Source organism: Cariama cristata, unplaced genomic scaffold (genome assembly GCF_000690535.1).
Source record: "Cariama cristata isolate BGI_N322 unplaced genomic scaffold, ASM69053v1 scaffold29373, whole genome shotgun sequence".
Lineage (NCBI taxonomy): Eukaryota > Metazoa > Chordata > Aves > Cariamiformes > Cariamidae > Cariama > Cariama cristata.
Window position 1 is genome coordinate 88,892 of NW_009607441.1, and position 15,972 is coordinate 104,863.

The following is a 15,972-nucleotide window of genomic DNA, read 5'->3' on the forward strand; positions in this document are numbered from 1 at the left end:
GTGCTGTTGGAGGACCTATTAACACAGATAAATCATAATGAAAAAAAAATTTAAAATAATAGAATTTTTAATTATATGAATATAGTAGCTCTGGCTTTTTAAAGCCATAGCTTTTGTATGCAAAGTATCTGAGCACGGTTATAGGTAGGATAAAGTTTCTCATGTATGTGGATAAAAAGGTAACAAGTAGTGTCTCAGTAGACATCAGCATTTTGTTACATAAAGAACCATAGTAGTTTTACAGAACTGATTCAGAGAGCATAGAATCATAGAACGGTTTGGTTAGATCTAACTGAAGTAATTAATCTAAGGCAGATGTCTTATCCAGGTAGTAAAAAAAGTAAATACACTTTCTGTATAGAAAGCAATCCACACAACAATAACTGATTTATTAATCTATAATTAAAAATTATTTTAAAACCCTCACAAAATTAGTCATCTTACCTAATGGATCAACTGCAAGAATGGGTCCTATTTCAACAGGTGGACCAGTACCAAACTTGTTCTTGGCACTAACACGGAATTTATATTCCTGTCCTTCAACTAGACCTGTAATATCACATTTAGATCTCTCTGTGTCTACAGCTAGTCTCCATGTATGCATTTTGGCATCCTTCCGTTCAACAATGAAGCCTATGATATCACTGCCACCATCATCTTCAGGATCAGACCAGTTAAGCAAACACATCTTTCTGTTTGTGACCACTGGCTTTAGGTCAAGGACTGGCCCAGGAACATCTGAAAAACAAAATCAAACAAGTAGGATAAAGCCCAAAGATTATCTCATCAAAAGAAATGCTCAGTTGGTTTCAGAAAATATTTTTCTTACCAAATACTTCTACTCTGGTTCCTGCAGATTTGGAACCACTGCTATTGGTAGCAGTAATTACATATCTTCCATGGTCTTTTCTCAATGCATTCTTAATGGTTAACTCGGATTTTGTGCCAACATTTTCAATAACAACTCGATCTTTGTCTAATTCACCCTCCTCCACAACCCATGAAATGGTGGGAGTAGGACGTCCTGTCACAGTAGCAGGAATTTTAATAGTTTGCCCAGCCATGATCTGAATGCCTGCTTTGACAGAAACATCCAGCTCAACAGTGGGAGGCTCTGCAGAAGAGAGAGAAACAGTTCATTAGTTCAAGGGAGAGATTCAAAATCACCTTTTAAGCAGCTGGACATTTTTTGAAAATAATACAATTGCAATACCTTTAGGTTCTGCAACTGTTGTGGGTTCAGTTTCACCAGGTGGTCCTTCACCAGCTGCATTAAGTGCAGTAACACGGAGTTTATAGTCTGCACCTTCTCTGACTTCTTTAACGGTATACTGTCGAACCTTAATGGGTTTCTCTGTGCAACGTGACCACTCTTTTACTCCCACCAGTTGTTTGTATACATGGTAACCAGTGATATCTCCACCACCATTATAGGCAGGAGGTTCCCATTCTAACTCAATGGAAGTTGAGCTTGTATCAACAACCCTCGGAGTCGGTGGACCAGGTGGCACTATAAATAAATAGGTGTAAATCAAAGTTAAAGGCTATGAATCCTATTCTGTCACCTGTCTGCTATTAGTTTCTGCTAAGCTACTTACTTATTGGGTCCTGCGCAGTTTTTGGATCTGATGGTGGACTAAATTTACCAGGGCCAGCTGCATTTTCAGCACATACTCTAAAGATGTAGGTTAAACCTTCCAACAATCCTTCAACTTTTATTTCCAAAGCATTCACAAGGTTTGTGTTGACCCGAGCCCAATGAGTACTATTAATTTCACGTTTTTCAATCCAATATCCTATGATTGGGCTGCCATTGTCTTTTGGTTCATTCCATTTAACCAACATACTGTTGCTTGTAACATCTTGCACATCAGGCTTATTAGGTGGGTCTGGTGGAGCTGCAAAAAAGAATTGTAATTTTGTCATCATTGCTGTCTTCTTCAGAGCTTCCTCAAAGCTAAGAGAGAACTAAGATATCAGAAATTATTAATTCTAAGTCATTCATAGTTATTCTATTCTCTTTCCTAGAAACTTTGATTCTTAACTGCAATCAGTAATCAAATTTGCAGTGTTTCTCTCTTTCAGTAAGAATATTAGTCTACTGAACACAGAGAATGTCACTACTCAGATGTTAAGGGTTTTAAGTGTAAACTTTTATGACATTGATTGTCAGTCTTATTTCTCTACTACTGAAATTAGAATGTTTTCAATATTTTCCTTTATTTCAATGGTTTAAAATGTGCAATAAATAATAATTACATTGCTCAAATTTCTTCTGGGAAACATTCACGTAGATGAAGTGGAGTGTTGTAAGAGTGTGTAGTTTTACACTGGTTTTCTGAAAAGGTTGTATTTCAAAATTAGAACTTACAGAAAGGATCTTTTGCTGTTATTGGTTTTGAAACACATGGTGGCCCTGGTCCAACTTTATTTTCAGCAAATACACGGAAGAGATATTCTTTTCCTTCAATCAGTTTTGTCACATGGAATTTGCAATGCCTGAGTGTTGAAGTGACAGTGACCCAGCCCATTTCAGCTTTTGTATTGTCTTTCTTTTCCAGTATATAGTTTAGGATTTCACTTCCACCATCATCAAGGGGAGGCTCCCACTTGCAATTGACAGAATTTTTCCTCACATCTTCAAATACAAAGTTGACTGGAGGCCCAGGTGTGTCTGTTAGTAAAGCAAGAAAAATGATGAGTACTCATCTTGTGCACTTCTTACCCAATATTTTAAACAACTAGGTGTTTTTGAGGACATTCATTGCATACCTAACACATTGACTTCACATGAGGCTTTTGCAACACCATGATCATTTTCCACTTTAATTGTAAATGTGCCATGGTCAGCTCTGATGGAGTCACGAACTGATAGTACAGACTCTCCTTCTTTATGGTTGTCAATGCTCATACGTTCTGGCAGCGAAAGCTGGAAAGGTTTCTCTTCTTCAGCTTCACCCTTCTTCTTCCTTGTATATGTTGTTACTCTCTTTTTGATTTCCTCTGGTCTGACAACTTCACCATTCCTCAGCCAAGTGATAGACGGATAAGGTGACCCTGAAATATGTGCCTCAAGTATGATCTCATCACCTCTCTTCACCTCAAGGCCAGATTGGAGGTTTGCAGCAAGGAAGACTTTTGGAGCCTCTGTAATAACATAGAATGATAAATGGAGAGTAAAATCTTCCAGTATGTTTGAGGATATACGGCAATTACTACAAACAATCAAATGAGCAATTCATACCAATAGGATCCACAGCCTTCACAAAAGGAGTAATCCGAGAAGGCTCACTGATGCCAGCAGCATTCTCAGCACGAACACGAAACTGATATTCCTTTCCTTCCTCAAGACCTTTCACTGGATAAGTTAATAGAGGTACCAGGTAGTCATTGCATCTCTCCCACCTCTCCTTGCCCTTAGCGAGCTTTTCTATTATATAGCCCATAATCTTGCTTCCACCATCAAACAGGGGTGGTTTCCACGTAAGTGTTACTGATTTTGATGTTGGGTTATGGACCTCAAGGTCAACAGGAGGATCTGGAGGCTCTGTGGAAAAGTAGCAAAAGTAGCAAAAGAGGGATCATGTGAGCAAAGTAAGTATGAAGATTTTAGTTAAAATTCAATTTGCTAGATTATTTAGTAGTAAAAAACCCTTACGTTTTGGGTCTTCTGCAATGATTGGGTTTCTTAGTTCAAGGTATTCACCTCCTCCAATCTTATTGACAGCTTTAACACGGAAGTAATATTCACTGTTTGGGATAAGATCTTTGACTTGCCATGAAAGCTTATTTTCACCAGACATGACTGGGATATATGTTCTGCGACCAGCTTCTCTGCGTTCCAGAACATAATGTAGAATAGGAGTACCACCATCAAAGTCTGGAGGTTCCCAGGATACTTTGCAAGAATTCTTAGTTACTTCGCTTGCCTTAATGTCTTTACACTGTCCGGGTGGACCTGTTTTAAATAAGAAGAGTAAAATTAGTTAACTAAATAGATGGGAAACTGTATTTCTACAAATATGAAATTATGTTGCATTTCCTTGCTTTGCAGAAAGCAGATCAAGACCACAAATGTTGGCTACATAGTATATGTTTGAATTTATGTTCCTAAAGATAAAAAATACTTAGAATTCTTATAGGTTTCTTTATATTTATATAATGACTATTCATAATAATTAGGTTTTGAGCAGCCACTGACTAGTTAGACCAACTTGGGGTAAAGTGTGGGGGTTTTTTTGGTGTTTTTTTTTTTTTTGTTGTTGTTGTTGTTTTTTTTGTTTGTTTGTTTGTTTGTTTTTTTTGGTGGGATTTTGTAACATTAATGCATTTATGGCAATCTACATGTGTCTGAGTTGAAGTGATTCATCCACATGGTAGAAAAGAGATTTTTCTAGTCCTTTCTTCTGTTAGCTGCAGGGCTTAAGTGAGGATAAGTGTATTTCTCAGAATGGAAGAAGCCTAGTTACCTATGACTTTGACGTTGACTGAGCCAGTTGTTGATGCCAGCTTGTTCTCCAATGTGATAGTATAAACACCAGCATCAGCATGAACACTGTCTATGACTTCGAGCAATGCAGAGGTGTAGTCACTCTTCAATGTTGTTCTGTCACCAGCTTTCAACTCTTTGCCATCTTTGTGCCATGTTATTGTTGGGGATGGAACAGCTCTGAAGGGTATAGGGATACTTAATTTCTGCCCTTTAACAACAACAATGTCGCGAGTTTTTAGATCAATGGTTGGATTACCTGTAAAAGTAAGTATAATATTACTAGAAAGTTGCCAAACACCATTCTTTTTTCAGTTTATGCAGATCTGAAACAAGAAAAAAGGAATCTATTCTTACAGTCTGGGTCCTTGGCAACAACTTTTTCTGAGATGTCTGATGGCTCACTAGCTCCAACAGCATTGACAGCTCTGACTCTCAGCACATATTCCTTGTCTGGAACAACACCTTCCTCCACTTTACATTTTAGATCTTTTATTGGACGAGAATTGATTCGCATCCATTTTTCTGTTCCTGCTTCGCACATCTCAACATTATACCCAATAATAGGGCTTCCACCATTTTTCTCAGGTGGTTTCCATGCAATGCAAATGTGCTTTCGACCTGCATCTGTGACATGTAAATCCTGAGGAGGTGAAGGAGGACCTGCAGAAATGGAAAAGAATTGTGTTATTTTTCTCCCAGACTATCTGTTCTACACAGTACATCGCTTCCATATTCCATACACTGTATATTATATTACTACTTACGTGTTGGATCTTCAATATGAATGAGGTCGGTTGGTTCACTGGGATGACCACAGCCAGCTTCATTTTCTGCACGAACCTGGAACTGTACATCTATACCTTCGATGACGTCAGTTACTCTGAAATTGCAATCTGGTCCTGCTGTCTTGCCAGCTTTTACCCAGCGAGTGGCTAGTTTTTCTTTCTTTTCAATAACATATCTGAATAAATTGGGGAAAATATTATCAGGCACTTGAAATATGAACACTTCAGACTTCTTGCTCAATAAAATAGATAAAGAGAGATTAGAATAGTTTGGCCAATGAAATCTATAGAGCGTCATGGGTGACAGATTCAATGAACTTTACTTCACACATCAGCAACTTAGTCCTGGTAGGTCTTGGACACAATGGGGTTGTCAGTAATGACAGAATCAGTTCTGGCAGCCAATTCCTGAACTTCTGCTGTGTTCTCAGGTTTCAGAGAGCTGCAGAGGTAAAACAATCTCCAAGCTATACTTGTATCTTTGCTAGTCTGGATCCCAGTTGTTAGTCCACTCAGAATATTTATGGATATTATCTGTGAGTAACTGAGCTGTCAAAATTCTGCCTATGATAGGCTATGGGAAAGTAATGTAAAATAAGTGACTTATGTAGCTTCAAGCAGATCTCTGTAGTTGTCAGTTTGTTTAAGATATGCTTACTGTGATTGAGAAGGAGAGGAAGAGTGAAAATATAAAGAGGAAAATTCTAACTGGTACTCAAGGTGAATTTCAGAGGACAGATATTTTAGAAATGAAAGAAAAGGATAAGTTAGAAGCAATGCAAAGGAGTAAAATAGTCTGTTTCAAAAGTGTAATAAAGAAGAGAATGAACAGAAGAGATGAGGCTTCCTTTTAGCTGAGTGTATACAGTTTGAATGAGAAACTAAGACAGAAAGAAAATGTAACAGTATTACTCAGTAGATGGGTCTAAGTGACTACAGCTCTGGAGGAACTGGAGACTATGGTTGCATTAAATTTTGTATATTTTATATACAGTTCAATTTAATTTGATTTGTTTAGATGCTGTCTTGATGATGTTGACACACATTCATTGTTCATGCACATTAGCTTATTTATATTTGCATAATTTCCACATTTCAAAATAAACCCTTAATTGTTTTGACCACATGGCTTCTCTTTTACATCCATCCACCTCTTTTCCATATAAAATGTGTCCATCTAAAATTTAAATATTTTGAGAGAAATGTCTTCATTCATGAAAAGATCTTCATCTACAGGAAACACTACACAAATTTAAAATGACCTTACCTTTGAATTGGTCTGCCACCATCATTCTTAGGTGGTTCCCATTTCAAATCAACATGACCTTTTGTCACTTCAACTATTGTAAGAGCATATGGAGGCCCAGGGGTTGCTAAAGAAAAAAAAAAATGCATTAGAAGAACAGGAATCCATTATACATGAGCTGTTTCTACTGATCACTCAGTGAGCAAATCTGAAACTTACTGAAAGTATCTTTAGCAAGCACTGAATCTTCAACTTCACAATAGTCACTCTGTCCAATGGCATTTTCAGCAGCCACACGGAACACATACAATGAGCCTTCAGTCAGTGGGCTCACTGTGTACTTGGTATCTTTCACTGTCGTATCAACTGTCTGCCAGCCTTTTCTCCTTACATCTCTCTTTTCAACAATGTAGTTGGTAATTGGGGAACCCCCATCTTTTTCTGGTACTGTCCATTTAAGATCTGCTGTGTTTTTAGTAATATTAATAACTTCAAGCCACCGAGGTGGTGAAGGAGGATCTGTAAAATAGAAAAAGAAGGTAAAACAGGTTAGTGTATTTCCCATCAAAGATCTTGGAAGACATGGAATACACCAAAAATATTAAAACTTTGTGTTTTCTTAGCTGGAGCAGGGCAAATTCTAATATTTCATAAGCCTTCCAAGGCTTCACTTGGTACCTGCAGAGACAGGCAGACATGGGGCTTTTCTAAAGACAGAGACAGTGTATTTGCAGTAGCAGCATGTTCTGAAACAATACTCACAGAGCCTCTCCTTGCACAGCACAGGATCACTGGGTTCACTCGGCTCACTCTCACCGGCCTTGTTCACAGCTCTTACACGGAATGAGTATTCTTGTTTCTCCATAAGCCCTTTGAGGAAGTGTTCAGTTGTGGGAACTCCTTCAGCCACTCTCACCCACTCGTCTGTTCCAGTCTTTAGTAGTTCAATGACGTAAGATTCGATCTTTGCCCCTCCATCATGTTCTGGCTTTGTCCAGTTCAGGAACAATGATGTCTTGCCAACATCTTTCACAGTTGGCTTTCCAGGAGGCCACGGTGGATCTAGACAGGAGTGCAATATTAATTACATGATGGAAAACAAAGAATTTTCTTTTGTTATTAAATTAAACCATCAAAAATGTGTTTATTATACCAATTGGGTCTTTCACTAAGATTGGCTCTGTTTCCTTGCTTGGTTTTCCAGGTCCTGCAAGATTCTCTGCCAAGACACGGAACTTATATTTCTTCTTATTTGTAAGACCTTTAACTCTGAAAACAAAAATCAAGTATTATTAACCCAAATCTACACCGTGCCTAAAATACTATTCTCTCTACTCTTCACACTACAGTTTACTTGGAAAATCTGAAAATACACAAATTAATGCTAATGATGTTTTATGAAATGGTGAATATTTAAAATAGGTATATTGTCAACAGTAAAATGGTGCACCATGACAGAGAAACCTATGTTTTGAGAGCCATCTTGCATTTTTACATGTTGCATGGTTATTAGTTAATACAAGTATCAGGAGAAAAAAACCGAACAGTTTTGGCAAATTGATACTTGAAATGCCTACGTCTGCTATTTTAGAAGGTCTTATGAACAAGCACATAGCACAGAAATTATTAAGGATAACATTTTAAAAAAAAAAAAGAAGAGATGATTCACTCTTTTGTAAAGACATTCTTCTTTAAAACTAATTATGAAAAAAAGCATGTCACCAGATGTTGGATCTAAACTCACAGAAGCAAGGAAAAAAAAGAGTAAGAACAACGTAAAACTTGTTTGAAAGGCTACTGTTACATCTTTATGTCTCTGTGACATACTTCAGACTAAACTGACTACAGTCTTACTTGAATGTTGTATCTTTCACTGGCATTTTATTGCATTTTTTCCATTTGTCCTGCTCAGGATCATATCTTTCAACCCAGTAACCAGTTATGGGGCTGCCACCATCTTCATCTGGTTCATTCCATGTTAAGGTGACTGAGTCTTTAGTGATCTCTGTAGGTTTGAGACCTGTTGGAGGGCCTGGTGGATCTGTATAAATTAACAAATTTAAAAAAACAAAACCCAAAATCATCACATATATGTTTTTTTTCACCTGTTAAAATATTGTAAAAATCTAACATTAATTTAATTAACTAACCAAATGAATATTTTGCAATGATGGGGTTACACTGTGCTGGCTCCCCAATACCATACATGTTCTCAGCACTGACTCGGAACACATATTCTTTATGAGGAGTTAAATTGGTAGCTCTGAATTTTGTATCCTTAATAGTTGATGACAACTTGTGCCATATTTCACTGTCTGTAGCTCTTTTCTCAAGAACATAGTTGGTAACTTTAGAACCCCCATCATCTCGTGGAGGATTCCATGTCAGAAGGCAGGATTCATTTGTGATTTCTGATACATCAAATGCAGCTGGTGGACCAGGTTTATCTGTACAGGACAAGATGTGAATGTTAATCTTCTGCTTGCATACTTCAGTACATTACTAATGATTTTTAGAAACAACATAAAATTCATGCTTACCAAGAACATTAACTTCAACAACAGCAGTAGCACGTCCACTGGAATTTACAGCTTCTATAATATAGGTTCCACTGTCGCTCCTCTTGCTATCTGTAATAGTGACTGTAGAATGACCAGGTTTGGTTTCAATGGTGATTCTGTCATCAGGTCTCAAAATTTTGTCAGCCTTGGTCCAAGTAATCTGGGGCTCAGGCTTTCCAGTTACTTTAGCTGGCAACTCAATTTTAGTTCCAGCTTTCACAGTAAGTCCAGCAAGAAGCTTCACATCTAAGAAAATTTCTGGAGCCTCTGATTTAGGAGAGAACAAAAACATTGTTATAGAAACAGTATTTCAGACACTGGTAAAAATAAAGCATCTATTGTAATTCAGTGATTGAAGTAAATACCTTTTGCATCAATGGCCTGAATATCATCTGTTGGCCTACTTGGCTTGCTAGCTCCTATTCTGTTCAAAGCCTTAACACGATATGCATACCACTCTCCTTCCTTGAGTTTTGTTACTTCCATTCTGTTTGTTAAAAAAAAAAAATCCAGATATTTAAAGTGGTGAGGATGGCACAGTTAGTTGAAAGGATATACCTTCTGATGTTAATTTACTTACTTTGTTTCAACAACAGGCTCCCCGCATGTCTCCCACTTGTCTGTGCCACGTTGGGATTTTTCCACCAGATAACCCTTAATGCGGGCACCACCATCGTATTTGGGAGGCTCCCATGTTAGGAAGATTCCTTTTGATGTTGGATTTCTCCATTTAACATTCTCTGGTGGATCAGGCACCGCTATTAAAAATGAAAAACATATGGGGTCTTAGAAACCAGTCTAAGGAAGACATTTTTTTACGTCTTATTTGAAGAAAATCAGCAGGATTTCAGAAACAAAAACAATTCACTCACTTGCTGGTGCTGACATATTTACAGGTTCATCAATATATGCAGGTTCTCCTGGGCCACATTTATTGCATGCAGAAACTCTAAATAAATATTCTTTTCCTTGGATGAGGTCAGGTACAGTGAACTCTTGGTCAACAATATGATCCATAACCTAAAGAGAAAGAAGGCTCCAATGTGTTTCTAAAATTTATTTCCAAAGAGCAATTACCAAAATAAGACACAAAATTCAGTAGCACATGTGGAAACAATGTAGCAATTAGAAATTGAAATCAGAAAGAATGAACTTACTTTGTTCCATGTTTTCCGGCTTACTTCACGTTTTTCAATTATATAGCCAGTAACTGGACTTCCACCATCATCTTCTGGAGGTTCCCATGACAGCTGTACTGTGTTCTTGATTATGTCTAAAACTTTAAGTTCTCTTGGTGCACTTGGACGAGCTAAAAATCACAGAAATTGCATTAATTATTTTGTAATCAGAGTTTGACAGATGGTCTCTATGTAATTTATCTGCCAGAAGACTTACTCTTCTTAGTGATTCTTCTTTAAACAGAAAAGTTGGATATTGGAAATCAGAAAAGAGTTTTTTTTGAGGATGGATTTCTAGTTTTTAGGTATATTTTAAAATGCTCGTTTTACTGAAAGTTGTGTGATTTCACATTATTAACCTAATTAGATTTTTAGCAAGACAAATATGGAACGTTATAGCTGGAATATATACATGTCTGCTTACCAATGACATTAACATTAATTTCTCCTGAAACAGATGACACAGGGTTTTCTAATGTTAAGGAATAAATTCCCTTGTCTGGACGTTGACTTGGAGTAATTACAAGTTCTGCAAAGGAGGCAGTGGTCTTCATTGTTACACGATCACCCTCTTCTAAGACTTGTTCACCAAAAGACCATGTGGCAGTTGGCACAGGGTAGCCAGTGATAGGAACACGGATCTTGATTGGCTCTGGAACAATAACTTCCAGCCCATCTTTAAATGCACTTAGGTCCATTGTAGGTCCAACTGGAAAAAGTGGAAAATGGATTCGGTGAAATATTTTCAGATGTTCTGAATATGGCTAATGGTAGCTGTATTGAGAAGCTGATTCTGACTCTATCAGCCTGCAGGATGGAGTTGTCTAGGTCTAGCAGTGGTTTATCACTCCCTGCCTCTCCTGGTTAAACATATTTTAGAAATATGTGAGATGACAGGGCAGCTTAACATTATCAAGTAGGAGATCTAATTTTCCCTTTAATATAAAAACCTTGTATTTTTTCAATTTTTTTGGGTCTTCTCTGCCTTTCTCTCCTTCTGTTACCTCCCACCTTCCACTAAGCTAGGTCAGGAGACAAAAGGTCATGCCTTGCTCTTCAGGCAACCTAATAGGTCTCTACCTAATAGTATAGCTAGTTATCTGCAGAATTCATAACGGAGGAGAAATAGCTCAGAATCTCAAAGGTCTAAGGCTTTTTCTACTAGTTGGCATCAGTTATCTGGTGAAAAACACAGAAACTACCCACGAGATGCACTTTAATTGTGTGTCTTATCTGATTAATTATCTTTAATAAACAGCATATGGCTTACCAAAAGTATCATCTGCAGTTAATGGCCCAATAGCCTCTGCTGGGTCAGACACACCAGCTGCATTTTCTGCTGACACTCTGTAGTAATAACTGGATCCTGGTTTCAATCCAGTTACCTAAAAAGCACAAATAATCATTTAGTAACTCATATTAAAGATGATCTACACATTTTGAGTACTTTGCTGATGAACGGAACATCTTACCTTAAAAGTAAGAGCAGGTACTAGTTTTGGGTTACAACGAATCCACTTGTCTGTTCCTTCTTCTTGCCTTTCAACAATATAGCCTAAGACTGGACTTCCTCCATCTTTGAGAGGAGGTTCCCATGTGAGCTGCACTGATGACTTAGTCTGGTGTGAATGATCAAGGTTAATGGGAGGACTTGGTCTCTCTGAAAATAATTTGAGAGAATTACATTTTCGCAACTGATAAAGGAATAGAGTTCTGCTTATCAGCTGCCTATATCTTAAAGTACTCTTTTTAAAGCCTTTGCATAGCTTTTTCTAAAGTAGCTTTTTAAATTGATGTTGGATCCTAATTTCAGAGTAAAAATATTTGGAGTTCTTACTGAACCAAATTGTAGTAAGGTACTCCTGCTATGTTTGAAGGACAAAAGTAGGACAAATCTAACTGTACATGGCATTTGCAGCACACGTGTTTCTCAATTGAGCTTTCCTACACACATAATATATAAACAACCAAAATGTCCCTGTCTTATAATGCAATCACAATCAGTACTTGCATACTTACTGATTGGGTCTGTAATTTTTACTGCACGCGTAGCAGGACTTGGTTTGCCAACTCCAACCATGTTTTGAGCTCTTACTCTGAAGAAATATTCTTCATTTTCCACAACATCAGTCAGGACAGCTGACAGTTCATCAGCTCCAGTGGTCATAGTTGGCTCCCACTTGATGGAAGCTCTGTTACGCAGTTCAATAACATAGCCAGTAATTGGAGATCCTCCATCATACTCAGGTGGTTCCCAGGTAAGTGTAGCTCCAAACCTGTTCACATCTGTAACATCTACATTTTGAGGAGGACCAGGAACATCTACATTTTATTTTAGGGAGAAAAAGAAAAAACAAGGTAAGTGTTTTTTACCTATTGTTAAGGTTTGTACTGATTTTCTTCTACTGTCATCAAACACTGAGTTTTGATAACTTCTGCTCACCAAATTTGCTCTTGGCTTCCACAGGTCTCTCTGTTTCCACTGGTTCACCAGTGCCCACTCTGTTCCGTGCACTAACACGGAAAAGGTACTCAACTCCTCCTTTTTGAAGTCCAGTAACAGTGTATTCACAATTTTCAGCACGATCAGTGACCATAATCCAGGTCTTACGCTTGACATCACGTCTTTCAATGACATAGCCTATTATTTTACTTCCACCATCACTTTCTGGTTCTTGCCAGGCGAGGCCAACTTCACCATCATAAGTTTCAGTGACTTCCAAGTTTCTAACTGGACCTGGAACATCTAACAAAGATATGACAATATTTTAGGGCATTTCATTTTATTTTTTTTTCCTGGCTTAAATAAAGGCCAGGTTGGATGAGGCTTTGAGCAGCCTGGTCTAGTGGAAGGTGTCCCTGCCCACGGCAGAGGAGTTGTAATGAGATGATCTTTAAAGCTTCTTCCAACCAAACCATTCTGTGATTCTATGAAATGTAAGCAAGGTTTTAACAATAGGAGTACTTACCAATGACATTTACATTGATGAATGCTTCTGCCTGGCCATGTTTGTTTCGAAGTATGACTTTGTACCTTCCCTTATCTGATTTCTTTGCTTCATAAATTTTGAAGGTAGTGCAGTCAGTCGTTGTATCAACAGTTGCTGTAGGCAGACTTTCCTCCCCTTTCAACCACTCAGCCTCTGCTCTTGGATAGGCATCATATGGAACAGTCATAGTTAAAGGCTTTCCAACATCAACCACAAGGTTTTGATCACCAGTCTTGATTCTAGGTGCAGCTAAAGAAGATCAATGTGACAAGTAAGTACTTACATATAAATAAAAAATTATATATTTGTGTAGTTGGCAAAGAAGCTAACATAGAAAAGTAAAAGCAGTTGTGTGAATTCTGAGCAAATCCTTCATATACTCATTGGATTGCTCCAGAGAAATAAACTCAGGCTGGCTGATATGTACTGTGTCCTATAAAATCAGGGAAGAGAGAGTTGCTTTTTGAGCATTAATTTAATGTATTTTATTGGTCTGATCCTGTAAAATAAGATGAATTAGGAATTAAATGTCTTATATGACTGAAATGAGTTGGCCAAATAATGTTCATGTTTTAGATCTGCAGTGACCTAATGAAAAGATTCTGTCTCTTTTAAGCTCAATTCATGCTTTGGTACAGACACTGAAAAGTGACCTACATTTTCCTCAACAGTTGGATCAGCGTGGTATGACAAAAAATGTTTGTTGCCTGAGTTATAATTTGTACAGTTTAACAGACTTGTGCTTGTCTCGGCCTGATTGTGTATTCATTTTAATTCAACCCTTTGAAAGAACAAAAATAAATTTAGTTGAATAGTTAATTCACTAATCTAAGATTCTGTAAAAGAAACACAAAGCAAGTAACTTACCAGCTAATTCAAGTTTAGCTCTAGCTTCCTTATCTTTGGCAATAAATCTGTATTCCCCTTGGTCACGGGGCTTTATCTCGCACACTTGCAGCCTGTGGACCTTTCCTTCACTCATCATCTGATGTTTGTCACCTTGGACGATAATCATGTTGTTTCTCAACCACTTGACCTCCACACCATCTTTGTTTAACTCAGCCATGAAGATGACATCTGCACCAGGAGCTTCATAAATATCTTGTGGTGGTCGGATGATCTCAACAGGGATTTCTGAAATAAATGTTAATTCATTTGGTATTATTTCTGTATTGTTTCTATTATTACTGAATAAGGAAGAAATAAATCCTATTCAATTTTACACATACCTTCAACAAAAAGTCTTGCCCTAGATTTCCTGTCATCCACTCCACAGGAATATTCACACTCATCATCTAGTCTACAGTCTTTTATGATTAATCTGTGCAGATTTCCATCCTTTTCAAACTGGTATCTTTATGGGGGAGAAATGTAAGCAGTATTTTAGTTTTCAGACAAAGCAATAAAGTAAACCAAGCACGTTTAGCATATTAACAAGCATAATAAGAGGTACATACTTTTTGCCTTCTTTGATTTCTCTCCCATTTCTGTACCATCTTACACTGGCTTTCTCTTTGGAAAGCTGGCATGTAAAGACAGCATCATCAAATTCAGTGACAGTCTGGTCCCGAAGATGTTCAATGAAGTCTGCTGGTGCTTCTGTGATGAGAAGTTCTGCAGCTGATTTGTCTTGTCCAGCAGTAACAGTGTATTCACCCTCATCTATAAACCCACAGTCTTTAATGATAAGTGAGTGTTTGTACTTATCAATTTTGTACAAAATGCGCTTGTTGAATTTGATCTCTTCACCATTCTTTGTCCATTTGAGGGTTGCATTAAGGCGATTGACTTTGCACCAGAATGTGACAGTTTTCTTTTCCATGGTCTCAATGTCTTCAAGGGGCTCAACAATTCTGAGATCCTCCTCTGTTAAGACCAAAAAGCCGAACTCATTAATTTACATTCTCATGATCCTGATGTGAAATTGAATGTAAGATGATGAAATAATTTTAATACAGTGCAAGTTATTTACCTAATACTGTTAAGGCAGCAGAACTTTTGACATGTTCACCTCTCTGGTTTGACAGTGATATGCTATAGGTAGCTTGATCTTTCAACTGTGCATCTCTGATTCTGAGGGTGTAAACTAAATTCTTCTGGACAATAATGTATTTTGCACTATCAAATATTGCCTCATCATTTTTGTACCATTTCTCTTTGGCACCTTCTTTATTGACTTCACAGTTGAAGATAATTTCTTGACCCTCATTAGCTTCTTGGTCCTTAAGGGGAGTTATAATCCTGAGTTTTTCTGAAATTGAGAAAATAGAAGAAATAGAACATCATGTAGTATAAGGAATGCAACAAAATATGTGCCTGCACATTATTAAATTGAAGCTTACCAATCACTGTTAAGCGCGCTGTAGCTTTAGCTTCACCAACCATGACAGTGTACTTTCCTGCATCTCCTAGAATAGAGTCTTTAACTACAAGTGTCCTCTTTTTGCCATCTGAAATGATGCTGTACTTATCACCAGGCTCCAGGACTGTGTCACCCCTCAGCCACTGTACTGTAATTGCCTCTTTGGATACTGAACAGACAAATTCAGCTTTGTCTCCTTCAAGCACCTCAAGATTTTGTGGTCTGGTAAGAAATTCTGCTGCAAGTTCTGAAAGAAAACATTTTTGTAGATATATATGATTTTATTTTATTTTTTACTTATGAAGAGAATAAACCAAGTTGTGTGTTCTTACTGATTTTTTGATCCCCCCCCCCCCCC

General features: G+C 37.6%; 1 protein-coding gene across 1 annotated transcript in view; it reads right to left on the bottom strand.

The window, feature by feature from the left end:
• TTN (titin) overlaps nucleotides 1-15,972 on the bottom strand; it is a gene marked incomplete at its 5' end in the record, with an annotated part of 110,854 nt that overhangs the window by 71,482 nt on the left and 23,400 nt on the right. Inside the window, 34 exons of the mRNA XM_009696706.1 lie at nucleotides 1-15; nucleotides 445-738; nucleotides 830-1,114; nucleotides 1,214-1,510; nucleotides 1,599-1,898; nucleotides 2,372-2,674; nucleotides 2,773-3,147; nucleotides 3,245-3,547; nucleotides 3,659-3,958; nucleotides 4,470-4,748; nucleotides 4,847-5,152; nucleotides 5,257-5,453; nucleotides 6,545-6,650; nucleotides 6,743-7,042; nucleotides 7,286-7,585; nucleotides 7,677-7,792; nucleotides 8,378-8,564; nucleotides 8,674-8,970; nucleotides 9,064-9,351; nucleotides 9,450-9,571; nucleotides 9,665-9,842; nucleotides 9,957-10,104; nucleotides 10,242-10,393; nucleotides 10,687-10,971; nucleotides 11,533-11,647; nucleotides 11,735-11,922; nucleotides 12,282-12,584; nucleotides 12,706-13,008; nucleotides 13,232-13,501; nucleotides 14,120-14,386; nucleotides 14,482-14,606; nucleotides 14,710-15,118; nucleotides 15,225-15,503; nucleotides 15,595-15,861. The exon at nucleotides 1-15 is cut by the window's left edge and continues 270 nt beyond it. Of these exons, the coding sequence (XP_009695008.1) occupies nucleotides 1-15; nucleotides 445-738; nucleotides 830-1,114; nucleotides 1,214-1,510; nucleotides 1,599-1,898; nucleotides 2,372-2,674; nucleotides 2,773-3,147; nucleotides 3,245-3,547; nucleotides 3,659-3,958; nucleotides 4,470-4,748; nucleotides 4,847-5,152; nucleotides 5,257-5,453; nucleotides 6,545-6,650; nucleotides 6,743-7,042; nucleotides 7,286-7,585; nucleotides 7,677-7,792; nucleotides 8,378-8,564; nucleotides 8,674-8,970; nucleotides 9,064-9,351; nucleotides 9,450-9,571; nucleotides 9,665-9,842; nucleotides 9,957-10,104; nucleotides 10,242-10,393; nucleotides 10,687-10,971; nucleotides 11,533-11,647; nucleotides 11,735-11,922; nucleotides 12,282-12,584; nucleotides 12,706-13,008; nucleotides 13,232-13,501; nucleotides 14,120-14,386; nucleotides 14,482-14,606; nucleotides 14,710-15,118; nucleotides 15,225-15,503; nucleotides 15,595-15,861 (8,259 nt within the window). The remainder of the gene's footprint in view (nucleotides 16-444; nucleotides 739-829; nucleotides 1,115-1,213; nucleotides 1,511-1,598; nucleotides 1,899-2,371; nucleotides 2,675-2,772; nucleotides 3,148-3,244; nucleotides 3,548-3,658; nucleotides 3,959-4,469; nucleotides 4,749-4,846; nucleotides 5,153-5,256; nucleotides 5,454-6,544; nucleotides 6,651-6,742; nucleotides 7,043-7,285; nucleotides 7,586-7,676; nucleotides 7,793-8,377; nucleotides 8,565-8,673; nucleotides 8,971-9,063; nucleotides 9,352-9,449; nucleotides 9,572-9,664; nucleotides 9,843-9,956; nucleotides 10,105-10,241; nucleotides 10,394-10,686; nucleotides 10,972-11,532; nucleotides 11,648-11,734; nucleotides 11,923-12,281; nucleotides 12,585-12,705; nucleotides 13,009-13,231; nucleotides 13,502-14,119; nucleotides 14,387-14,481; nucleotides 14,607-14,709; nucleotides 15,119-15,224; nucleotides 15,504-15,594; nucleotides 15,862-15,972) is intronic.